Source organism: Macaca fascicularis, chromosome 15, assembly GCF_037993035.2.
Source record: "Macaca fascicularis isolate 582-1 chromosome 15, T2T-MFA8v1.1".
Lineage (NCBI taxonomy): Eukaryota > Metazoa > Chordata > Mammalia > Primates > Cercopithecidae > Macaca > Macaca fascicularis.
The window spans coordinates 103,375,393-103,402,990 of NC_088389.1; the positions used below are offsets into that span (position 1 = coordinate 103,375,393).

Sequence of the window (27,598 nt, forward strand, 5' to 3'; positions counted from 1 at the left end):
TGCGTTCACTTTTTTCATGCTTGTGTTTAAGATCTCACTGAGTTCAGCAAAAGATATTAAACATTCCCTCAAGACTTTCTTTTTCTCTAGACCTTTATTTCCTAACTCCAGAGTATTTGCCCAGGTCTATAGGCCCCTCTCTCTTTTGCTTTCTTACCACTCCATCCACTTTCTTCTGTTTCCTATTGCCCAACTGGCTTCACTTACACAAAAACATTTGTTATTTGTACAAAGTGCAACATATAATTGTCCTACTGTATTTGGTTGCTATAACAAAATACCATAGACTAGGTTGCTTATAAACAACAGATATTTATTTCTCATAGTTCTGGAGGTGAGAAAGTTCAATATCCAGGCACTACTGGCAGATTTGGTATCTGGTGAGAGCCTACATTCTGGTTCATAGACAGCATTCCATTTGTTGCATCTCCATATGGCAGAATGAATAAAGTTTCTGGAGTCTTCTTTATAATGGCACTAATCCATTCATGAAGTTTTCATCCCATGACCTAACAATACTGTTGTATTGGGGGTTATCTTGCAACATATGAATTTTGGGGAACATAAACTTGCAACATATGAATTTTGGGGAACATATGAATTTTGGGGTAACATAGGCAGTGAAGCAGGAAATTTTCCCTGACCCCTTCATGGGCAGGAACGGGAGAATGCCTATTTCACAGAGGTCTTATCAGATAATAAAATTCTCCATTAAATGGCAAAACAAATAACTATTTGGGATTCCTGGGTCTGTGGTGCCTACTCTTCCAAAATGAGATTATTAAGGCTAATATATTCTCTGACTCTGTGTATACAAAGACAGGGGGCAGAAATAATATTGCTAGCCAGTCCACATACCTCAATCACATTTAATTTCACAAAATTTACTTCTAATAAGCATTGTTCCAACTAACAAACCATCTGGTGCTCGTCTAGAGATGGCTGAAGTGTACCTGATTCCAGTATTTTAGGTGTTAAGTCTCCGTTCTAACATTGTGAATCCTTAACTGGAGTATTCAAATATTAACTAGCTTCCTCTAGGATATAAATTAATATGTGTACCACAGTCTATGTGAATTATTTTAATTATATTACAGGCCATACACAAATTATATATAGGTTTAGTCTTTCTGAGTATTGCAAGTTGAGTCTGTGAGAGAAAAAGTTAGGATGAATTGAGAATAACTAGAATTCAGAATTATTTTTCATTAAGTGATGACTGTTAACTCATATTCCTGGCTAGGTAGCAAGTCCTATGAAGTGTGATTTTCTCCTAACAGCTAAAGAGCAGGAAAAAAAATGGATTTATTCTAGTTAATGACTTGCTTTTACTATTTTTATTTAAAAAATGAAGTAAATTGTTTCATTTTTCTTGGTGCTATTACTATTTTGTCAGGAAGATAGATCTTCCAAATTTTAGGAAACTCTGAATCTAAATCCTATATTGCTCTCACTTCCTTTTTCTCTTTGTCTCTCTTCTGTTGTAGCCCTTCCCTCACTGCTAAGCCTTCATCCTGACTCTACCCTGCCCCCACTGCCTTTTGTTCTTCAGAAGACACTCATTAACATTTGCTAATGTATGCTAATGAGCAATAATTAGCATCTCTAATGTGAACAAAAGCAGTGCTACAAAGGAAGGGTAAAGATGTGTACAGAGTTCAGCCAGCCTTTTATGCTTCTTTATGCCTCAGGAACAATCCTCTTCTTTCAGTTCTTTCACAATTCTTTAGTGTTTTTTGTTTGTTTCATTTTGTTTGCTTATCTGTGAACCCTGACAACCATTCTTCTTCTTGAGTTGGAATATTGCAAAAAGGCTGTGGAGGACAGAAAGATTCCTTTTTGTCCTAAATAATCCAAGGATATAAGCCTAGCTGCTAAGAGGTTTTAATGCACATTTGTATCTTCATCTGGTTGTTATTTTGGTATCCTATTACTAGCAAAGATTTTTAACCAGAAAGCCTCATACCAGATAATGTATTTCATTTTACAACACTTATTTACAGTGGTTGCCCTTTACGGTGGTAATTGCAATGTGAAAGCATACACTCTGAATATATATTATGACAGCATGGTTAAATAAGAAATGTACCCTCCCTCAAACAATCTAAATGCAAAGAAAATGCAAGACTCACCACTTACTTTTTCATAACCACAGAGGGCTCTAAATGTTTTTGTAAATAGCTATTTATTTATTGAATATGTATAGTTTTTTTTTTGAAAAGGCCAACCCTCCAAACCACATAGAGTAAGAGCTGTTTTTGTTCTTTCTGTAGACTGATGGTGTCGTGAAATACCTAATTGCAGTTTCTCACAAATACTCCAGCATGTAATTTGCCATTTGCAGAACCAGGCTTCACATTTCATATTTGCTCTTCCAGCTCAGGGGTGGTAGAATCTGGAAACATACCAGCAACCCACTTCACTCAGCCTGTGTTTAATTATAATTTCACGTACAATAAAAGCAGAAGGAAAACGTGCAAAAAAATTGGTGTGCATCCCTTTCCCCTCCTTCTTACGTATATAAAAAAGATTTATTTCCATTGTAAAAGGATAGAATGGGGATCTTTATTTTGAGTAGATTTTCTATTTTTATTCTTTCTGTTCGCCTCAGAGTTAGTGTCCTCTCTCTGTGACCTCGGAGTAAAATGTGTTTCTCCGTAGGCTTCATCCTGTTCTATTTATCAACTATATTGTATTTATCAACTGTTTTATATTGTGTTTTTAATAAAGCAGACATCAGCAGCTATTTGTTTTCTGCCTCTGAGGGCCCAAAGAGTCTCAAAAAATGAATGTAATCTAGAAGGAAAAACATTGAAGAGTGACAGCTATTATAACAGTTGCAATTTTTGCCTGCCTCCCTCTTTTGGATTGGTGAGTCCTACCAAAAACCAAACCTATTATTCTCTTTGTAATTTTGAAACCACAGAGATTGAAAATAACTATTTAGTAGCTCCAAGATATTATAATGTTTGAAAATATGACCAGTTTTGGGGGCATTTGTTACACAAGTTTCCAGTAGGGTGTTTTTGAATGTCTGTGCCCTCTGGTTTTCACAAAACTGATCTTAAGGAAGATAAGATACTGGTACACACAGAAGAAATATCAGCCTAGGTCTGTCTCATTAAATCTTGTCCCCAGATACTTTGATGATATTTAAGTGTGATGATCTCATTCTGTGTTTCTCACTCCTGATAAGTTTTTAAATGTCTTATAGCTTACAGGTTTATTAAGGTATTTGATTTATATAAGAACTAAATATTCTGTTCATTCAATGGCTTTTGAGATATGTTTAATTCCATTATTTGAAGGACTTGGGATTGTTATAAACAAATGGCACAAGCTTCTTTTTGTCTTGACCTAGAAGTAGCAAAAATAAAGGGAGCTGCTTTGTTAACCTGAGCGAGATTTAATAATCTTGGGTATATTTTATTCTAGAGTAAGAAGAATTGCATCCCTTTATTTTTATTCAGTTTTGTAGACAGTAGCTTCTGTTCCCTACTTCACAACCACCAATAGTGTTATCATAAATTCAGAGAGTTGGGCGGTATTAGTCCATTTTTGCAGTGCTATAAAGAACTACCTGAGACAGGGTAACCTGTAAAGAAACTAGGTTTAATTGGCTCATGGTTCTGCAGCCTGTACAGAAAGCATGGCTGCGCCGGGCGTGGTGGCTCAAGCCTATAATCCCAGCACTTTGGGAGGCCGACACGGGCGGATCACGAGGTCAGGAAATCGAGACCATCCTGGCTAACACGGTGAAACCCCGTCTCTATTGAAAAATAGAAAAAAACTAGCCGGGCGAGGAGGCGGGCGCCTGTAGTCCCAGCTACTCAGGAGGCTGAGGCAGGAGAATGGCGTAAACCCGGGAGGCGGAGCTTGCAGTGAGCCGAGATCGCGCCACTGCACTCCAGCCTGGGGGACAGAGCGAGACTCCGTCTCAAAAAAAAAAAAAAAAAAAAAAAAAAAGCAAGCATGGCTGCTTTCTGCTATCCAGCCCCCTCATGGCGGCCTGGGGAAACTTACAATCATGGCAGAAGGCAAAGTTGAGGAAGGAGGCACCTCCTACATGGCCGGAGCAGGAGGAAGAGAGAAGGGGAAGGTGCTACACACTTAAACAACAAGATCTTGTGAGAACTCACTATTCCAAGCACAGCAAAGGGAAAGTCTGTGCCCATGATCCAGTCATCTCCCATCAGGCACCTCTTCCAACACTGGAGATTACAATTAGACATGAGATTTTGGCAGGGACACAAATTTGAACCATATCATGGGCCATTCTCTTTATGGAGATGATGCCTGAATATGATTCGGTGACCCAATCTAGCATCCAAGTGGCTCATTGTTGGGCAATTCTTCTTTAGTCTTCTTTAGGGCCAACTTTACCCATTCCTTTTAAAATTTGGATTGATTTACTTTTTATTTGGTTTTAAGAAAAGCAAAATATCTACGTGCTGTTCTTGGCCTACCTTATATGCATATACATACATATACATGTATAATTTTCTTCATATCAAAATATGCATCCCCATCATTCTTATTGCTCTAATCAGAAATTAGTAATTTGAGGGGCAACTGAATGACCTTATACCTAGAATTTTCAGAGTATAATATTACACAGTGTGTATTCATAAGAATGCTGCCTTTTAAAGAGATGTTTTAATATCATAGCTTATTTTTTATAGTTTCGCTGGTCTCTTTTCCCTCTTCTCTCTTTTTTTTTCCCCCTGAGAAGAGAGATTTCATGTTTTTGTTAAGGGGCTCATAATTTCCTTATAGAATATGACAAATTTCAGTTTGGAATACAGTATCTTAAAAAAATTATTTTATTCACATTTTCTATCTTTTCACTTTCAAATTCTTGTTAAAGCAAAGTATTAATAGTACAGATAGCTGAAGGTGGTCTGACTTTAGTTAACGTGAGGTTACACATAATATGTAAATATATTAAAAATATTTATCATATGTAGCAAGACAAAAATGCAAAATTTTGCTTTATATTTATTATTTTCCATTATCATTTACTGTAATTCTCACCCCATATTTATTCTTTTACTTCTCTTTCTGTTTCTCTCCTTTCTCCTCTCATTCTTTTTCTTTCTTGTCTTCTGCCTACCCCATCTTTTTTTTTTTTAATTAATAAATGTATTTTTTTATTATACTTTAAGTTCTAGGGTACATATGCACAATGTACAGGTTTGTTACATATGTATACATGTGCCATGTTGGTGTGTTGCACCCATTAACTCGTTATTTACATTAGGAATGTCTCCTAATGCTATTCCTCCCCACTCCCCTGACCCCACAACAGGCCCCTGTGTGTGATGTTTCTCTCCCTTTGTCCAAGTGATCTCATTGTTCAATTCCCATCTATGAGTGAGAACATGCGGTGTTTGGTTTTCTGTCCTTGGGATAGTTTGCTGAGAATGATGGTTTCCAGCTTCATCCATGTCCCTACAAAGGACATGAACTCATCCTTTTTTATGGCTGCATAGTATTCCATGTGTACATGTGCCACATTTTCTTTTCTTTTTTTTTTTTTATTATTATACTTTAAGTTCTAGGGTACATGTGCATAACGTGCAGGTTTGTTACATATGTATACTTGTGCCATGTTGGCGTGCTGCACCCATCAACTCGTCAGCACCCATCAACTCGTCATTTACATCAGGTATAACTCCAAATGCCATCCCTCCCCTACCCCATCTTTTAGTTCCATACTTTTGAATTCCTATAGTGGACTCAAATATAAGCAAGAGGTGGTATATTAGTAAGTTGTTCAGTCTTTTAACAATGTATCAGTCAGAGAGTCACAGCCCAGGGATAAACCAAAAGCAGAAATAAAACTGAGGAATTAATAATCTAATTCATGTTGTTTGCTTTACATTATAGCTGGTTCATTTCATAGCCTACATCTTCAATTTCTCAATTCTCATTAGGTCTTTCTTATCAGCATATAAGAACATTCTATCTAGTGAAAATAGCTGTATCCTCTTACTCATTGCCCATCAGCTCATAAAGCCACTTGAATTCAGCTTTTTGCCCACACAACTGCACTAAACCTATGCCTGGAAGATGTAGATCATCAATATCTCTACATTGTCAGATCCAGTGGTCAATTTTCAGTCCTCAATGTACTTAGCAACTTACGATACATCTCTGATGCACATCTTCCGCCATCTGCAATCTCCGACTTTCCTTCTACTTAAGAGCTGATTGTTCATTTTTAGTCTCTTCAGTTTGTTCTTCTCCTGTTCCTCACCATTTTGAGTCTCCTTTTTCTGTTTTGTTTACACTCATTTTCTTTGTTATCTCATCTGGTCTTATGGTTTTAAATACAATGTATATGTTGATGATTCCCTGATTCATATTTCCAGTCCAGACCTTTCTTCTGAACTCCAGGCTCAAATATTCAACTGTCTACTTAATGTCATGCTTGGATGTCTAGATGGCACCTGAAATCCAATGGGTCTGATTAAACTCCTGAACTTCAACAGCTCCTACCTAAGCTATTCTCCCTACAGTCTTCCATCTTCTTTTCCTGCAGTTCCATTCTTCAGGTGCTCAAGCAAAGTACCCGTGGTTATCCTTGATTTCTCTGTTTCTCTCACATCCCACAGGGATGACATGGGTTCATTTATGCCTGTCATGTCATTGATTAACATCCCTGTCAAGAAAGTTTAGTCTGAGGTAAAAGACATGCAATTTTTATGAGAAGGGTCAATGTTGACATTTCTCATACACAAAAAAGAATCCTGAGAAGAAACACAAAAAAGCTAAATAATACATTGCTGTTGTAGCTCAAGTAGACTGAATAAGATACACATACCTAATCTTGAAACTTGTTATAAAGTCTTTTTTTTTTTTTTTTTTTTTTTAAGAAAGAGTCTCACTTTGTGGCCCAGGCTGGAGTGCAGTGGCATAATCTCAGCTCACTGCAACCTCTGCCTCCTGGGTTCAAGTGATTCTCCTGACTCAGCCTCCTGAGTAGCTGCAATTGTAGGCACACACCACCACGCCCAGCTAATTTTTGTATTTGTAGTAGAGGCAGGGTTTCACCTAGTTGTCCAGGCTGGTCTTGAACTCTTGACCTCAAGTGATCTGCCCACCTCGGCCTCCCAAAGTGCTGAGATTACAGGCATGAGCCACTGTGCCTGGCCTATAAAGTCATTCTTTTGCATCAAATAGTAAGACTCATTAAAGGCAGTGGTATTTTCTTTTACTGTTTACAAACCCCTATTCAAGAGCATTTTCTCTGTATTCCTTTGTGATCACACAATAAACGGTAATTCAATAAGTGAATTTTCAGTTTCCAAAATAATAGCTTGGAGCTATAAACATTGCTTCAAGAGGTAAATGTGGGTCAGAGAAAAAGGCAATGCCATTCAACTTTTCTGGCCACATGGTCACTGTGTTATCCTGAAAAAACATAGACTACTTTCAGTTTTATAGATTAAAAAAGAAGCCCCAGAACAATATCCACTTTTCTGAACGACTCCTATGCCTCTGAAATGTGACATTTTGCTGTTGTTTCTTTTTACTGTTTTTAATTACTGAGTCTATCTGCATGAAATGAGGATCTGGGTTGCCTAGGAGTTCATCTGCTCCTATTGCATATTCCTCTTTTAACTACACATACTTCAATGCAGTTTTGCTTGCTGCCTCCAACATTTTGACAGACTTCCCCTCCTCTTCCTTCACTATCCTCCCATCACTCTCTAGGAGAGAAGGTTATTTTTAAAGTGCATGATCAATAGGCATTGGGGAGCAACTAAGGCATGAAGAGATCACATGATTGGGAATAAGGTACTAGGGACTGCTGGGAGAAGCAATGGCAACAGGCCACCTCAGAGATTGTCTGAGAAAGGAAAGATGGTTTGTAGCTCCCATTCAAATATTCTGAGTTATCTCTTTGCACAGGTTTTTGTCTTGGAGGGGGTTCTTAACATGGTTCTTTAGCATTGCTTTAGGTTGAAGGAGATATAGGCCAGTGCTGATAGTTACTTTTCAGGCCAAATAATGTTCCATTAAAATCGAGCTGGGTCTCAGGATCTTGATAGTGTCTTAAATCTCCTGGTCATAGTGCTTCTATTTACTTCTTAATGCTGATGACGCCTTTGCTGAGGGTTTGAATCAAGAACAAAACAAGAATTATCACAATGACTATAAAAAAATGACTGTTCCATGATCAGACAAAGGAATGCTGTTAAGCAAAGAAGGCACCTAAGGAGAACGTGGAGACGATCAGGCACAGACCAGAATCACTATTGGAAAACCAACTCAAGAGGAGGGAATGGGTCATTTCTGCAGCTTTCTTCATTGCATCACTAGGAAATCATGGCTGTGTTTTAGTTCTCTACTTGCCATCACAGGGAATGTCTTCCCTTATGGACTTTTAAGTTTTATTTAATGGTTATTTATAACTATTCTTTCTGTGCCAGAGAAGATGATTCATGATTCTAGTCCTGCTTTTTCTCTCCCTTGGTTATTAGAGGAAACTGAGTTGTTGCTTATCTCTTCGGCTTGGGATACCTTATTCTGCTCTTTTTATTTAGTATATAATCCTTCCTAAAGATTTGCTTATATTTTTGTTCATTTAGTAGATTTTTCTATTTTATTTAATTGACTTTATATTATCACATTCTAGTGAAATAATCATCAGAAATCAGCCTAATACATTGTGCAAATGTTTTAAAAATTTGCTTTGGCTATGCATATTGCAAAGTAGGCTGTGGGTCAGCATTTGCTATTTGTCCTCAGCTGTTTCTTCTTTATATATAGCTGATAAGACCCTGCTCCAATGCTAATCTTATATCATTAAAATTCTTTCCTACAGAATCCTTCTTTGACTGAAGAAGCTTAGTGGTGACATTAATTGCAAATAAAAGACCATGACCTATTGTAGAATGTGGAATATCTCCTTAGAAGTGTCTGCCTTCATTATTGCAAACTCTCAGTAGTGACATAAAGATCTTTGTCCTGTGTAGATTCAGTTGCAGCCAGCAACAGAAGGCATATGTTCACTCTGAACAAAAGAACATTTATTTTCACATTCTGTGGCTGATGTTGAGTGATAACATTTTTGCATATCCTAAATTTTTTTACCCAGATGCTGTTTAAAGGCAAAAAGTGCTTTTACAATAATCTTCTTTGTGAATGGAATTTACACTCTTGGTATGTGTTGCCTTTTCAATATGCCTGTCAAGTTCTGAATAATAACCTTTGACAGTGAGTGAACAGAAACAAAACCAGAGGTTGTTTCATCTGTTCACAGCAACATTGTTTGTCATCTTTGCTTTTTTGGACAAATGCCATTCCACCTTAAATAAAAATATGATAAAATTCATGTTTTATAAGCAAATTGATAGACTTTGGTTTTTAACAAATATTCTAATTTTTCTAAGGCAAGAAACCTGTGGTGAATGAACATTAAGTTGACAAGAAAAAAATTTGCCAGTAAACATATTTTTCATATTACTGTAGCATTAAAAATTTTGTAAAACTTTTATATGTCTTTATAAAAATGAAGCAAAGCTAAAAACAAGATGCTATATGGGGTGAGGAATCAACAGAAAAAGGGTCCTTTGTCTTGGAAAGAACTGTAAAATCACCTATCTCCATATTGCCAAAGGGAATCACATATTGGGAAATTTAGGCTATATTAATATAATACCTATAAAAATAATTGAAACAGAAAAGATCTGGCTTTAAGCATTTTTCTAAAGACTTTTTCATACTTGGTAAAAATGGTTGAAATAAATTATTCTCTAGTTTTATGTAGTTAATTTGGTTATTAACCTAATTGGTACGGGCATGTGGATATAGCTTTATTAACAATTCAATTTCTCGTGAAATAAAATAACCCAACAAACCCCAACTCTACCTATTGCAATACAGAATTCATTTTGGTTGAAGTTATTTTGAATTGAGCTGATAACTTATAACTTTGAATGGAGCTTATAACAGTTATGTTTTGCAAATCCCTGAAGATTATGAAATAGAAAAATCTTTGCATGGCATTGTATAAGATGCTGTAGCTGTATATCTTTAATAAATCGTGCTCATTTTCACAAGTTTATGGAAAAATTGTATTAACTGCACAAAAATGTTATGATAAAAACAATAAAAGTAAAAACTACTTACTAACAATTGTACAGGCATTTAAATAATTGCTGTACTGTTTTCTTTCCTCAACAGTACAAATCAAAGTGGAGGAAAAAGAAGACGAGACAGAGGAAAGCTCAAGTAAGTGGTGATGGGCCCACTTGGGATATGTTTCCTATGGAATACCCGTAAATTCAAGGAATTTATCCTCTTATCTTGTGGACTTGAGCTACCACATATAAGCAGAAGTGTGTGTGGATAACTTTTGATGGTCTTACAGAAGGAATCAAGTTCAGCAAACAGAATCCCCACTCTAGATTCCATCCAGTTGGCGTTGTAGGGGCCAAGACCGTGGTCCCTTGAATGTTCGCTGAAAAATCAACAAGCAAAAGGCATATTAATAGGAGAAAAGGCATATAATGTCTTGGAACATGTATTCATTAAAGCCTTAGGATGAAGACCCAAAGATAGAGAAAATTTTTCATTTTAATGCTTAGGTTCAACAAAGTATGGACAGCAGTATAGAAATATGATTGGACAAAAAGGGTATAATCTAATGTTTACACACTGAGTGGGGAAATGCAACAAGGCCTGTCTGCCTAGATTCTTCTTGGCCTCTCTAAGCAAGCATTTCTTTCTTCTGGGTGTGGGACAGGACCCTCTTTGGAATGAGGGTCTTATGATCTACACTCAAACAAGGTAGGGCAAATGATTTCTTGATGACCAATTTTTACACAGACAGGCAGAGGGAATGTTAGAGTAGTATTTTTAGGTTTTATGCATTTGAGGAGAATGTTTATTCTGCTGCTATTGGGTAGAATGTTCTGTGTATGTCTGCTAAGTCTATTTGATCTATAATGTTGTTCATGTCTGCTGTTTTCTTATTGATTTTCTGTCTAGATGTTCTATCCATTATGGAATGTAATGTAGGGTATTGAAGTTTCCTACTATAATTATATTGCTGTATGTTTTCTCTCCTGAGTTTGGTTAATGTTTACTTTATATATTTAGGTGCTTTTGATGTTGGATGCATATATACTTATAATTGTGATATCTTCCTGGTAAATTGACCCTTTTATTACTATATAATGCCCTTATTTGTTGCTTATGGCAGATTTATACTAAAAGTTTATTTTGCCCAATATAAGTATAGCCACCCCTGTTCTTTTTTAGCTACCATTTGCATGGCATATCATTTTCCATTCCTTCACTTTCACCCTGTGCGTGTCCTTAAATCTAAAGTGAGTCTTTTGTAGTTAGCATATAGTTGGACCTTGTTTCTTTTCTTTGGTTTGTTTTTTAATTCATTCAGCCACTTTACGTCTTTTGATTGGGAAGTTCAATCCACTTAAATTTAAAGTTATTACTGACAGAGCAAGATTTACTTTTGCCTTTTTGTTCATTGTTTTCTGTTTTAAAGCTCTTTTGTCCCTTTTTTATCTCATGCTATTCTTTTTTATATTTTATTGATTTTTATTACAGCGATACACTTTGATTCCTTTCTTTTTTTCTTTTGTGTATCTTCTATAGAAATTTTATTGTGGTTACCATGGGACTTAAGTTCAACATCTTATAATTATAAAAGTCCTATTTTAGGCAGAAAACAATTTAACCTCAATTGCATACTAAAACTCTACACTTTTACTTTCCCTGACACTTAGTGTTATTGATGTCTTGATTTATATATTTTTATATTATGCATTCATTAACATATTTTTATAGCTACTTTTAATACTTTTGAACTTTTAAAATAAAATTAAAAGTTATCAATACACTGTCATTAAAGTATTATAGTATCCTGTATTTGTCTATATATTTACCTTTACCAGAGAGTTTTATATTTTCATGTGATTTTGTCTTGCTCTTTAGTGTCCTCTCATTTCAACTTGAAGAACTTCCTTTAGCATTACTTCTAAGAAAAGTCTAGGGGTGATTAACTTAGGTTTTGTTTGTCTGAGAGTCTTTATTTATCGTTCATTTATAAAGGACAGACTTGCTGAGCATAGTATTCTTTGTTGGCAGGTTTTTTCTTTTCAGCACTTTGAAAATATCATCCTACTTTCTTCTGGCCTGCATAGTTTCTGCTAAGAAATCACTGATAGTCTTATGAAGGTTTCCTTGTACATGACAAGTTGCTTTTCTGTTTCTTTCAAAATTCTGTCTTTATCTTTGACTTCTGGCAATTTAGGTATAATATGTCTTGATGTGGATTTATTTGGGTGCATATAATGTAGGATCTGTGGGCTTCAGAATCTGAAGGTCCATTTCCTTCCCCAGATTTGGGAAGATTTTGTCTATTACTTTCTTTGAATAGTCTTTGTGTCCTTTTCTTTCTTTTATTGTCCTTCAGAACTCCCATAGTGTATATATTGGTCTGCTTGTTGAAACCTCATAAAACTTTCTTCACTTTTTCTTATTCTTTTTATGGTTTTGCTCTGCTAACTATTTCAAACATCCTATTTTTCAATTTGGTAATTTTTTCTTTTGCTTGATTGAGTCTGCTGTTGGACCTCTGTAGTGAATTTTTGTTACTGTATTCTTCAGTTATTGTGTTAAGTTATTGTCTTGTATTCTTCAATATTTATCTCTGGTTATTTTTATATTTTTATTTCTATGTTGAAATTCTCACTTTGTTCATGCATTTTTCTTCTGAATTTGTTGAGCATCTTTATGAGTTAATTTTAATAGTCTGTTAAGTAATTAATATATCTCCATTATATTAGGGCTTGTTTCTGGAGCTTTATCTTCTTCTCTTGTTTGGGGCATGTTTTCCCATTTCTTTATTTTTCTTGATTATTTTTGTTTGTTTTGGCATCCATATATTAGAAAAAACAGATTCCTTTCCCAGCCTTCAGGAGAAGGACCAGCCTTGTACAGGAGAAGACTTTCACCAATGAGGCAGGCCAGAGATTCTTGGGCCTCTCAAACATTTCGTGTGTATGCATCCTCTCTGGACTTGTGTGTCTAGGGAGGACACACAAAATCCCTCAATAAGAGGGATTTTTCAGCTGACCTTTTTCTTTTTAAGAATTCATAATCTCTTGTTCCCTCCAGTATTCTTCTGTCATAACATGTGCCTTCTGGGGAAGCAGCATGTCCTGAGTTCTTTTTTTTGTTTCCGGTGGCCCCCAGGCATCAACAGTATGCTGGGTCCTGTCCATGCTCTGAGACTGGCCATTCCCTTAGGCAGCCTCCTGAAAAGTCTGAACATTGGGTATATATTTCAGTCTTTTCTTTCCCATTTCAGGGGCAAGTCAAGAACTGGAATTCTTGCCAATTATGTCATGCTGAACTGGGTGGGGAAAGGAGCTCTGGTGAATGAGTACAAACTAGTTCAAAACGTCACCTTTGTTCTCCGTGGCCCTGGACCATCTAGAATATAATGGGTCCTATTAGTGCTCTAGGAGACAAGTGGGACAGAAGCCAGTCCAGTCATCCTTTCCAAAAGTTGGAGGGAGTGTTGGTTACACTATCCAACTGTTTCTCCCCAGAGAGGTGCAGATTTGGTGTTTATCATCTGGTTACTCTGTGCTAAGTTGGGGGAGGGGCTACTGTGAGTGAGGCATACTATTCAAATGGCTATCTTTGCTCTCATTGGTTCCCAACCAGAGGTCTTTTCCTGTCAGTACTCAGATTCTGGCAAGACAGAAACCAGTCCTTTGGGAACCCCCAGAAAAATCCGAATGTTGGACACATGGTTCAGTTGTTTTCTCCCCTCCCCAGGGAGAAACTAGGAGATGGTGGGTTCTTCCCAATTGTATGGAGTTGTGTTAGCAGAGAGGGACTGCGGTATGAGGGTGTGTCAGATTTTTCTACCAGCTACTTAGCTGATTCTGTGTTCATCTAGGGTACAGGTACCTTTCAACTAGTTTCCGAATTTCTCACGAAGGGAGCTTATCTCCACATTGTGGTTGAACGTCTGTGGAGGAAAGGAGAGTCCAGGGCTTCCTATTCTCTCATCTTGTTGACGTCATCCCAGTAGTTTCGTTTTAATACAAAAAACACTAAAATTCAGAGCACCTAGTAGCTGCTTGGGTTTGTGAGTTTTTCGTGGGTGAATTGTTTCTCACCTCCTGTCAAGTTTTTGTCCTTTCTTTAATTAGTGACCAATGTGGCTAATAAAAGCTGGGTAAATATTCAGAATGCCACGATGGGGTTCAAATAACATACATTTGCCACAAAATTAAACAAACAGAAACTCATTCTTGATTCGGATGACAGAATATATACAGTTTTCCAAGCCCAGTTAGAAAAGTTATTACAGGTCGGGCGCGGTGTCTCAAGCCTGTAATCCCAGCACTTTGGGAGGCCAAGGCAAGTGAATGACTTGAGGCAAGGAATTCAAGACCATCCTGGCCAACATGGTGAAACCCCATCTCTACTAAAAATACAAAAAATTAGCTGGGCTTGATGGCTTGCACCTGTAGTCCTAGCTACTCAGGAGGCTGACACAGGATAATTGTTTGAACTCTGGAGCTGGAGGTTGCAGTGAGCTGAGATTGTGCTATTGCACTCCAGCCTGGGTGACAGAGCAAAATTGTGTCTCAAAAAAAAAAGAAAAAAAAAAAAGGAAAGTTATTCTGTTCCTCTCTCTCTGCTACCTGACATTTAGTAATATAGGTAATATTTAAGTCTTATACCTGAAATATCAATAAAAAAGTTCTAACAAGTGGTAATTAAAGATAATTTTGAAAAAAAAAGGATGACTCACACGTATGTGAAAAGAACATATTTATCTAATAAAACAACTTGTGAGATGCTATAATCAGTTCAAAGGAAAGTCCAAAGAATAGATACATTTATAGATAATAAATATTGAAATGATTGTACAAATGAAGGCAAAGTTGTTTTTTGAAAGGGGGCTTGTCTCTCCATTGGAAAGAGTTCATTTGTATGTCTACAGATAAAAAGTGTTTTATATTGCTTTATATGGTTATGTATAATTTTCAAAGTTGTCATATAGTTCTCATAAAATCAGAATCAGACAACACAGAAAGGCATACTGTAGATAATTCATAGTTTTCATTGAAATATAATTTTTTCTCCATGGTAGCCTCTATTTAAGAGAATAATGATAACTGTAATATTTAATTTTTTACAATAGTTTATGCTAAACGTTAGAAGAAGTTAGGAGCAATAGAAATGAAACTGAAGTAGTAATATTATGTTATAAACTTTGTGAAGGAAATTTTATCTTTTATCGTAATTATATCTCTATTCTTTACCTGGAAGCATCCTAAAAAGTTATGAACACATGAGTCTTTCATTGTTAATTGATGATAAAACAAAATAATGCTGTCATTATTCTCAATTTTACATTAAATTTATAAGTTACCTATTTCTATTCATAAGAAATAAATGATCAAGCAAATGTGTATGCTACTTTTTTTAAAGAAAAGAACAAAAATATTTACAAAAAGGAGAAAAATATTTAGAATCAATAATGAAGAAAATTTAAATTGGGAGGAACCTCAAGGGTTGAATGAATTTCTCCAAAATTATTCTAGTTTGTAGCACCTCTTTAACGTTCCTCTTCTTTGTTCTAAGATAGAAATAGTAATAAATATGAACTGGGTAATCACTCAACAATTGCATAATGGAATGGTAATCTCTAAACTTGGACTTATTTGGTCTTAGAGGTCATGGTATGATATTAACCACCAAGCTGTTTAGTTACTCAAGTAAATGAAGACTAGAACTTCTTCAAAAACTTATTAAAATTTGGGAATCCACATTCACCTATTTGAGTCGATGAATCACAATGGAAATGGAAATCTAGATACATTTATTTAAATGACGGGCTGTGAAGTATGTATGCCATGATGCCTCTCATCATGATGTGGAGAATTGCTAGATTGTGGTGTCAGATGTGTAATAATAGTTATTAAAAACTAAGAATAAGCTTGGTAGTGGGAGGAAGCACTTTCTGACATCACTCATTGAATCAACTGCTATGTTTAGGTGAAGAGGAAGAGGAGGAGGAAGGTAAACTACCTCGAAGAGAGAGCTTGAGACCAAAGAGGAAACGGACCAGAGATGTTATCAATGAGGATGACCCAGAACCTGAACCAGAGGATGAAGACACAAGGAAGGCAAGAGAAAAAGAGAGGAGGAGGAGGCTAAAGAGAGGAGCGTAAGTTAGTTCTGATATCCTTTCAAAAGCTCCAGTGTTGAAGAAGATCACTCCTTTTAGATACTCTTTGACCTTAAAATTGGTAATTAAAACTACTTTTCGAAAGACAGCCTTAATCTGATGATGCTCTTTTATTCTACTCAATTAAATGTATTTTAATAGTTAAAATATAATTTTAAAATGAATGTATATTAAAAATGGACCATAAGAAATTCTCTTATGAAGGATCTGAATTATCATAGGTCATTGACATATTACAGTTAATTTAAAGATTTTAAAATTATCCCACTAATTGTATGCATATCTAGGTTAAGTAGAAACTCTTAAACAGTGAGCACACATCACTTTATCTTACAGAGCAGGGTTTGGAAAATTATGGCTAAATCCAGCCCAAGAGCTAAGAGTGGTTTTTACAGCTTTAAAGGGTCATTAATAAAAAGCAAAGATGAATATGGGACAGAGTTGTATATCTTACTCAAGGCTTAAAATATTAACTATTTGGCCCTTTACAGAAAGAAAGTGTGCTGGCCCCTATTGCAGAGGATTTGGGTTGTCATTTTATTTTTAATACAACTCAGTTATCTTTCAGTTCCACCAGGAAAACATTTTAGTGAATGCCGACTTTGTGTAGAATAATACATTAAATGCTGTTTAGGAAAAATCCAAGAAAATACTTTTCTTGTCTTTGCTTTTTGGAAATTTGCAGATAGCAGGCAGGTAGGAAAAGTGTGCATGTAAAACACCTCTAATAAGAGAAAACCTCGAATGCAAGAGAACAGTCAACCTGTTCCACAACCCACAGGTAATAGGGCCATGTGAATCACCATCGGGTGGTAGAATCTCCTCCAAACACTCCTAAGACTTTAAAGCAAGAGGAAATTTCTAAGGTGTCCTTCCAAGATGACACACTTTTGTACTCAATAGCTCTAACTATTGTATTGTTCTTTATAAATGATCGTCATTAAAAACAACTGTATGAAAAATTTGTCAAGTAGAGAAGCTTAGCATTAACAGACGATGGTTCCTTTTAGAATAAGAATAACGTCATCTACTTCACGTCTTAGTTTTCCTCCTCTTCTTCCCCATCTTCTCCTTTCTCCCTTCTGAATACCAAGACAAAACTTGCTTTTAAATTTTGTCTCTAGTATTTTTAATTTATATCTGCTTTTAAAGTTTCTTCACGCTTTATTCCTTTCAAAAATAAAATGCAACACAATTTTAAGTCCCACGTATTACTACGATTGTTAGTTCCATTATTATGTAGTAATAGTTCCTATTTAGCAAAGCTTATGCGTTCCAACAGCGGTATTTCATTGAGAAAACATCACTAATTGATGTATGCATGATATAGGTTGTGTTCCAAAATTTGCTTTTCTTCTTTATTTGTGCCTCAAAAAAATCCTTTTAAAAAGATGAGTTGGGCAGGAATTCCTCTGCTGTCTTGGTCTGCTGACAGCCCTCATGGCAACTGCTCAATCTCTAGGAAATGGGGCCATGTGAAGCAACTGGATCCTGTGGCTATGACAGTGTCTCTCCCTAGCTGGTCTCACTTTCATTTTGATCTTGAGAATCAAGATCCCTTACCTCCCACTCTTCCACATAACCAAACTGTCTCCATAGGTTTTGCAAATTGTATTTTTACTGCGACAATTTGCGCATCTATTATAAATAGTATATCAGAAATTAGTTGTGATTATTGATAGTTCTGTTCTCTGTTTTAGAGTCCATTTTCTATTGTTCATTTTGAAGATAAGCATCTATCTTTTTTTAAAAAAGAAAATCTTAGATAATATTTTTGAGAAAGATTAGTAGGCAAATCAGGGCACATTTATTTGGGTTAATTAATTCAAGGCCTTTTTAATTTAAATATTCAAGTAATGCTTCAGGGAATTTCCCTTGCATTGACACAACATTTGAAACCAACTAAAACCAAGGTTGTAATGCTAACTATCTTTGGAGGCAGTTAAAAAAACACTGCCTTGTTAGACATTTTGGAGTATTTCCAGTAATATTACAGGCTTTTCCTGACCCAGTTTTAAGTGAATAAGTAATATATTCATAGCAGTGAGAAATTCAGCATATTATGCCTTCTTCTTCCTAACAACTGTTGTTTAAATATATCAAACTTAAGATAGAAAACCATTCTTGCACAGATTAGCCTGAAAATTTAGATGAGGCATGCCTATGCCTTTTAATATGATTAGCCCTTTCTTTGAGAGATTCTAGAAAATTAGGTTTCCTGTAATGCTGGTTAGAAAAGTATTTTAATTACCTTCATATTTGAGGGTATCTTATGTGTCAGCAACTGCACCTTGTAACACAGCATGATCCTCCTGGTGAAATAAACAATTAACAACAGAGACGTAAAAGATATACCAATCTGGGATCATTTAGTACCTAAATAATCGTCTTTCTATACCATAATAATCTCAGAGGTCGTTGTTCTATTTTAGTGTACTTTGAGCACTGGGTTTATGATGATAACCCTGAGCTATCCAGAAAAGTTTTGTACACATATGTTTATTCAATAAATTATTTACCCACCTCTACTTTTGTGCGGCATAATTTACTAATATCTTTGGGATACTTGGATATGAGCATGTAATTGCCTGCAATCTTGCAATCTTCAAAAGTCCATAATATAGTAAGGGACAGGCCACTTAGATACAAATTATTATGACATATGACATTCTATGTGTCCCAGCGAAATACAAACAAAGTAGCTTGGAGTCTCAGAGAAGCGAAAACTGTTCCCATAGGCATAATTAGAAAAGGGATTATTAAAGACATTTCATATGATTTTTAAAGGACTTGAAATTTGGACAAGCTGAACTTATAAACTGATTAGTGTTAGAATTGTTTCTATTAAAGGGTTTCCGAAAGTTGGCATGTAGATTTAGTTACCTGGAAAATCCACACATCAGATAGGTAATTCTTTCATTCTTTGATGATGTTGGATTAGAGATGCTGTTTTACAGGTGATTCTTAATGGAAGTTCAGTAATGTAAAACTTTAAGGTAACTATATGTAAATATGAATTATTTTGAAATGGTTGGCAAGTTAAAGGCTTAACATATCAAGCAATTAAAGTATTAATCATAAAGATTTTTTCTAATTGACTTTATTACTGATAATTTCTTGCCATCTATTTTATTTTATTTTTGCTAGTTTCTGAAAATATTTCAGTAAAACTGCTATGTAATTTAGAGTTATTTCTATGTTTGCATGGAAACAATTATAATCATTTTAATTAAAACACATCTTTACCTCCTAAGACAAACTAACTCACTTATCATTCTAATTGGCAAATAAAAAAAACCTGTGGATATAGATGCAGTAAAAAAAAATCCTGAGATATTTTATGCCGTGGCTGCACAGCATCATAGGCTTTCATATGATGAACACCAAATAATTAAATAGAAACAACTCAATGCTTATCAGAGATGTATCTTAGAAGAGTGTACTTCCCTGGTTCTCTTGAACCATGATGATTCTTCTAAGCAAAATGTTTGGATTGTCCAAAAAACAAACTGTCGGTAGGAAGTGTTATTTTAAAGGGTTAATATGAATTTTTGTTTCAGTACTCATAGCACGATTAAAAACTATAGATTGGTGGCAAAGAAAGGAGATTGAAAGTCATTTTGTAGGGTAAACTATACAACTGTGGATATGTCCTGTTCCTCAGCTAGAACTTTAAAAAGCAGCTTTTGCCTTATTTCTACTGTGTCTAGTCATGAGCTTAGTGAAAAATAAATTGTTTTTCTGAGTAATACTAAACTGGATTACAATTTTTGTTATTGGTCCGTATCTAGTGAGGGGAGAAACTTCAACAGTTAATTGAACAGAGAGAATTTAATAAGTGAATTGTTAGGATGTATAAATAATGTTAATTAGACTACAGAAAAGGTAAAAAGATAAAGTATCGTGGTGATGGTAACTACTGGAAGCAGCTACCATCCCAAGGGCTGGAGGAACAATGGAAAGGGTTAAAATGAAAACACTGTAGCCTGGGTGTTTTATTTCACTTGTAGTGGCTGCTATCAGATGCTAAAACCCAGGAGCTAAAACTCAGCCTCTGCAGAGGGGCTGATGCTCTGTGGCGCTGGTTTCTATGGGAGAGGTGATGAAGCTGGTTCTGCTAGCTTGTAGCAGATTGGTAATAGGGATTCACTTGCAGTACGGCAAGGATGCTCAGCTCCAGGAGTGAAGAAGTGATGCTAAGGAGGAAGTGTCACCCCTCAAAGCAAATAGGAAGCAGAGAGGAAGCCACAGGAAAGATGGAGATCCTCTTCAGTATCCCCTGTTGTCAGAGTCTATATTGACCCCGCTAACAAAGCAGAAATATGACTCACAAAATACCAGCCCCAGCACCACAACGTTAATGTGTAGGAGGGTGTGTTTGAAGTTGGGACAATAGCTTAACAACTGAAATAATCTATTGCCAAAAAAACTGATCTCTATGATATGGTATTGCATGCCTCGATTTAAAATTATGTTGCTCTTGTTTAGATTTTGTTTTGAGCTCTGGACCCTATAGTGTTTTTGTAATACTAGGAACACAGAAAAGAAAAGCTACGTCTCCTGCTCAGTAGGAACTAAATTCCTTTGAAGGAATCCTTCAAAGGATTCACTTCCATCAAATATATTTCAAGGTGAATTTTACCAACTGAAGTTATAAGTTTAATTAACAGATAACAGATTAAGTTACCTTTGAGAAATGGATTTTTATTTTTCCCGATTTCAATTTTTCTTTCTTTCTTTCTCTTGAGACAGGGCTAACAAAATGTTTAAGGGCAAAGACATCTTCACCCTTAATTTATTATCCTTATTGAAAAACAAAATATTTAAATGAAATGTAGAATTGAGGGAAGGTATACAAGGGAACAAAGAAGAGAGGGAAATATCTTGATATATCTGTAATTATTCTTTCCACAGATTTTCTAGTTCAGAGAGTTTGAGGCTCTAGACATAAAAGAATTGCTTAGGCTGGGTGTGGTGACTTATGCCTGTAATCCCAGCACTTTGGGAGGCCAGGGTGGGTGGATCACCTGAGGTCAGGAGTTTGAGACCAGCCTGGCCAACATGGTGAAACCCCGTCTCTAATAAAAATACAAAAATTACCTGGACAAGATGACAGGTGCTTGTAATCCCAGCTACTGGGAAGGCTGAGGCAGCAGAATTGCTGGAACCTGAGAGGCGGAGGTTGCAGTGAGCCGAGATTGTCCCACTGCACTCCAGCCTGGGCAACAGAAGGAGACTCTGTCTCAAAAAACAAGCAAACAAACAAACAAAAAACCCAGCTCATGCCTATAATCCCAGTACTTTGGGAGGCCAAGGCGGGCAGATCACCTGAGGTCGGGAGTTCGAGACCAGCCTGGCCAAGATGGTGAAACCGATCTCTATTAAAAATATAAAAATTAGCCGGGTGAGGTGGTGGGTGCCTGTAATCCCAGCTACTCAAGAGGCTGAGGCAGATTGCTTGAACCCAGAAGGCAGAGGTTGCAGTGAGCCAAGATCGCGCCATTGCACTCCAGCCTGGGTGGCAAGAGCGAAACTCCATCTCAAAAAAAAAAAAAAAAAGAAAGAAAAAAAAAAAAAAGAATAGCTTAGATTCAGGAAGGCAAACACTACTGCTTAAAGTTGTAATAGTTTCAGTAATCCTGCATCAGTGTTCAGATTTGAGTTCTCACGCTTATGGGTCCTAATGTTGACTGTATATGGTCACATTTTAAAAAATGGGTTAAATATCTGATACCTGCCTTCCTTAAGTTCCAAAGTCAAGCAAAGCTTAACTTTACTAAGGCGTTTCTTTTTTACTTTTAAAGAGAAGAAGAAGAAATTGATGAAGAGGAATTGGAAAGACTGAAGGCAGAGTTAGATGAGAAAAGACAAATGATTGCTACTGTCAAATGCAAGCCATGGAAGATGGAGAAGAAAATTGAAGTTCTCAAGTATGGTGCCACTTTTTATGAGCAGAAACACTTTCCCCGACATTGATTTTCTAAATCCTCTGAATATTTCCTATATATATATACACACACATACACACATACACTGTATATATAGTATATGTAATATTATATATAATGGTCACCATCATAAACATGTATATCATATATCTGCATATATATACAAATATATGTATATTCACATATATCTGTTTCTTATCACTAGAGAGACTGGGCTAATGATTATAAATTGGAAGCAACTCTGAGAAATTGTTTAGAGTCTTTTAAATTCTCTGGTCATCTTTAATCATTTGTTCTTTAAACTGGAGTTTCGTTAGCTTAATACATTTGTTGCCACCTCTTTGAAAGAGATAATATATTTGAATTTTACAAGTTTGTGTGGATTGCACACTCTTGTTTCTCTTCAGGGCCCTGGTCTCAAATGATCTTTTCATGTGACAGCTCACATTAAAGCACAGAGAAGATGCTAGGCCAACAGAACAGTAAATAGGATTCCAATTAAAGGTTATGCTAATAGCTATTCCCCGAACATGTCAGTGACCCAATTTCAGTCTTATGTTGATGCTAATGTGGATGCAAACGCAGTCAGAGTACACAGATTTATAAACTCTTCATATGAAAAGTCAAATGATTATCCTATTCTGGGGGATGGGAAGATTCACCTCTGAGGATCACACTATATTTCCCTGCCCTGGTGGTTGGGGCAGGAGGAAAGGGCGGGTAAAAGGGAAACTGTTGTTTGTGATAACAGCCATGTTTGCATCTTCGAGTTTTGTCAAACATTGCATTCTTCCATAAATCATTTTTGTAAGTAGTAATAAGTTTTAAAAACTATCCCCTCACAAGCCTATTTAACTAGAAATGCTGTAAAAACGATAGTATAGTATTATTGTCTCTGATGATGAAAACAAGAACTGAAATAGCTATCAGGATAATTCACTTCTACTTTGGTTCTGCAAGAGCTTGTGTGCTATTTAAAGGCATCGCTTAATCTCCTGAAGCCTTAGTTGCCTCATATCCAAAAAAAAAGAACTATATTCTATATCTTCTCTGTGTGCTCGAAGCATAGCCATCATTTATAGTATTTTTGTTTTGTTTTATAGAGTAAGGTTTTCCAAGTTCCAAACAATGGTTTTCCCAGAAAACTTTAGCAACACCACAAAATTGTAGTCTGGGAACTCCCTTTGCATGCTCATGTACACATCCATCATAAATGAAAGCAAAGGCAAGCAGCATCCCTCGTTCCACAGAGCTACAAATTTTGTGTGTGCATGCACATGCGTCTGCACATTAAAATAATTTTCATTTAGTGAAGTGATAATGATGCTAAATTATAGGTTTTAAAATATTCTTACCTGGCAAAATAGAAGTTTGGCAACCCTACGTGGGCCCCTCAAACATATATGAAATATTAATGGCCCATAAAATCCCCAAACCTGGGAACCACAGGTAACTATATATAGAATGTTTAAAATTGGAGCGATATTGTGAACTTCCAAAATATATGGTTGAATAAAAATTCCAGGGACTACTTTTCCTTTCCAACTGCATGGAGGTGTAGAAATACCCCCCTGGTCTTTGCCTGTGTCTCTCGTGCAGGATAGTGGAGGAGACAACAGCTTCAGATTTGAGTTAGGATCTCAGATCTCCCATTTAATAGCTGTGTACATTTGATCGAGTTGTGTAGTCTCTCTACACAACTCAGATTCCTTATGAAATTGTACCTTATTGACAGAGTTTCTGGAATTATAAAGTGAGATAATTTGTGTAAAATATGGTGCCAGAACATGGCACATAGATGGGAAACCTAAGCTGTAGTTATTACTTCATCTCAGAACAGACTTGAAGCCTCATTCTTGAAGGGTGACAGGAGAGATGGAGAGAATTTGGGACCTGGCAAGTCTAGGTGGGAGCAGACCTAGCCACAATCAGACCCCAGAAGCCTTGTGGGATGGTGACACATTGGTACTAGTTTGGATAAACGGTAAGATTTTGAGGATGCAACAGAAGGATGTAAGGCGTTTGACAATTTAGCAAAATCCAGGACCAGACCATTCTCAGATCTTCTAAAACATAGCCATAGTCCTGTGGCAGATTTCAAGGTCTCAGGCCTTGGTCTGGAGTCCAAGAGTTAAGCAAATTTTAGCAATGAGGAGAGATAGGCATTAGCATTGGAAAGAAGGACAATATGAGCCCTTAGTACGAAAGCAGACACTGACAATGAGGAGACAGCACCTGAATCTAATCTAGACTATAGTTTTTTTATTTGGCCCACATGTTTTTTGTTTCTTTTTCTTTTATTTTTTTAATCGTGGCAGTATATACAATACAAAATTCACCATTTTAATCATGAAATGTATTTTCTTTATCACAATTTTTTCAATATTTTTAAAAATTTAGGTTATTATTATTATTATTATTATTATTTTGCCCATGCTGGAGTGCAGTGGTGCAATCTTAGCTCACTGCAGCCTCAAACTCCTGGGCGTAAGGGATCCTTCTGCCTCAGTCTACCAAGTACCTGGGACTATATGTGCACACTTCCATGTTTGGCTAATTTTTTCTTTTTGTGTAGAGATGGGGTCTTACCATGTTGCCCAGGCTGATCTTGAACTCCTGGCCTCAAGCCATCTTCCTACCTCAGCCTCCCAAAGTGCTGAGATTATAGGTATGAGCCACTGCACCCAGCCTCAATCTTTTAAAAGTGGCAGTAAAATATTCAGATGTTCAGCTTTTCATGAACAAGTGGAAGATTTGGTCCTACATTCTTCCATCACAGTGACAGCTAGGACTAAGCACCTGGCCTCTATTAATGAGGCATTCCTTTTTCAATTTGCACCATTCTCAAACAATCCATATTACTTGTTTATGCTACTTGGCTGGACCTTGTAGACATTCAGATTTGCTGCCTCCTACCAGTGCAGCTGGGGGACAAGCTAGGCGTGTTACCAAGATGGGTGATTCAGATCTTCAAAGCCAAAGTCAGCTCACAGAATGGAAGCACAAATTTAGGCCCAGAGAAGAAACAACCGTGGCTTCTCACTTGTCAGCAAGGCTTACAGTCTGGTGATGATTTTCCATGGCCAGAAGTGGTTTCTGCCTTGTGGTTGCACCTGTGGGTTCCAGCTGGTGCCATGACCGGGGCCAGCCTAATTCTTTTGGTTTCAGCCTCTGTGATGAAGTTGTTGGTACTTAAGTGCCTGACTTATCTCTCTTTGAATGCTCTATTGAGCTTTTTTTGAATGCCCTGTTGAGCTTCTCCCTACCAGATTCCAACTACATTATTAGAACAAGTGGTCAGTACTTCACAGAACAGGCAGGTAAATGTTTCTCTACCCCAGTGCTACCAATGCATGGGAGTGAGGCAGCTTTCCCTCCACCCTTTATTTCTTTCAGAGACATCTAAATTTGAGAGCGTGTTTCTAAGGATTATGTTATTAATATTACCCAAATTAGCCTGCATCATCACTCCTGGATAAGTCTATGAAACCCAAGATACTAGGCTCAGTGTAACTGGAATAGATGTTTTGATCAAAGGTTTGGATCTGTGCCTGGGTTTGAAGCCTTCTTGTTCTGGACTTGGAGAAAGTTTTGAAACTTCTAAAAGATATTTTAGACAGGGGCAGGGTTTTAAGATATATTTTAGAGTAAGCCTCAGGAATGGTGACTTATGGTTCTGTGGGTGTTATAGGAGACTCAGAGATAGTTCCCACATTTTTAAAGAGCATCTACCATTAGGAACATGAGCACGCTCAGGGCGTAGGGTCAAAAGATGGTTAATGTAAGTGGTTGCTACATAGCCAGACAGCTCTAGGAATTGGTTGTGAATCCGTATTAACCCTCAAACATGGCTCAGGAACTAGAGTTCAGCATCTTCAAGACAGTGGAATTGGCTCTATACAGCTGAAAGGAAGCCATCTCCTTTCCATCATCACTGTGGAAATTGTGGTTTTCATTCTATGTTTTATTGTACATTAATACAATTTCACACACTCCTGTAGCCTTAAACCTATTGAATGACAATCTCTTGGTGGAAAGGCAGGTGTATCTGGCCCAGACCAGAAATGTATATTTTTATTTTTTGATCTAAAAATTACTGATATGTAGTCAGAATGGAAGCTGCTGTTCTCAATTCTGACAGAAAGCTCCGCTAAACAGAATATTCAGTTCTACAGATGATTTATACAATGAGGAAGAGTGTGTGTGGGGAGTTGGAGGGGGGAAAGGGAAACTGTGTCATATTTTCCAATTATTTGAAAGTCAATTTCTATATTTTATTAATCACTTCATTTAAAAATATCCATTAATGAGAATACAAAGTATGATTTTAAACTGTTCACGGGTTTAACTCAGAGGTTGGATGACTAGATCTTTCCTACTTGTAAGAGGTCGCAGCACTTACCTGATAGCAGCCAGCACAAGTGAAATAAAATACCCAGGTAGAAAGTAACAGGTCTACTTATTACTCATCTTGAAACCTAAGACTTTTAACTATATCAGAACATTATATGTGGTAGATTAAAAGTGCTCATGACTAAACCTAAATAAGCAACCACCTTATTTTGTTACAGTAGAATAGGTTTTAGACTGAAAATTGAGACTTGGACTTTGGGCTAAGTGCTTCCTATGACTTCTCCTCTTTGAACGTCAGTTTATTCAATTATAAAACAGATAAATTGGATTGTGGACCATGGTCTTCAAACTGCTGTCCTCCAAAATCACGCAGTTTGGTGAAATCAAATCAGGGCAAAGGAGGCAGAGGTCACAGGGAGAGCTACTGGGCCACAATGCCAGCTTCAAGAACAGACCTATGGTTTCTCTCCTCTACACAGTGTACTTCCATATAAAGCAGTGGTTGGAAGAAAGAATGCTTCTGTGGCTATTAAAATAAAAAAAAAAAACCGTTTAAAAAACCCACTTAGCTGGATATTTAAAGAAACTTATTTTGGAGAGGGGACAGTTCTAACATTTCATGAGTCTACAAATTAGGATACAGAAACACTCCAAGTATACTTTTGCAGGGAATTGGCTCTTGGATAGACACCATTAAAATGATTTATTTTGATAACAAAAATGTTTATTTAGCTATTATACTGACTACTTTAATTTCTGAGCTTTGTAGCACCCTGACCCAATGTTTCTGGGAGTTGTCCATTGGCTGGCTAGGCCTGGTGATTTATTAATGAGACACCCAGTAAAGCCAGGAAAGTTATCCTCAGATTTCATTCACACTTAAACAGGTGCTTCAAGCTGTCAGCTGGCCATTAAGGTAACATTCCTCCTTATTCAATCTCCCTTGATCTTTTCACACTTCTTTTCATTTGTTTGTTTGTTTGTTTTTTTAAATTTGTTTTCTTTTTAGTTGGGAGAATGAATACATTTCTAGGAAAGTAAA

General features: G+C 36.5%; 1 protein-coding gene across 1 annotated transcript in view; it reads left to right on the forward strand.

Annotated features, from left to right (window-relative positions):
* Positions 1 to 27,598, forward strand: part of TMC1 (transmembrane channel like 1) — a 180,290-nt gene that overhangs the window by 27,158 nt on the left and 125,534 nt on the right. The window contains exons 3-7 of the mRNA XM_065530686.2: positions 9,107 to 9,171; positions 10,195 to 10,242; positions 16,063 to 16,234; positions 21,184 to 21,186; positions 22,060 to 22,185. Of these exons, the coding sequence (XP_065386758.1) occupies positions 9,107 to 9,171; positions 10,195 to 10,242; positions 16,063 to 16,234; positions 21,184 to 21,186; positions 22,060 to 22,185 (414 nt within the window). The remainder of the gene's footprint in view (positions 1 to 9,106; positions 9,172 to 10,194; positions 10,243 to 16,062; positions 16,235 to 21,183; positions 21,187 to 22,059; positions 22,186 to 27,598) is intronic.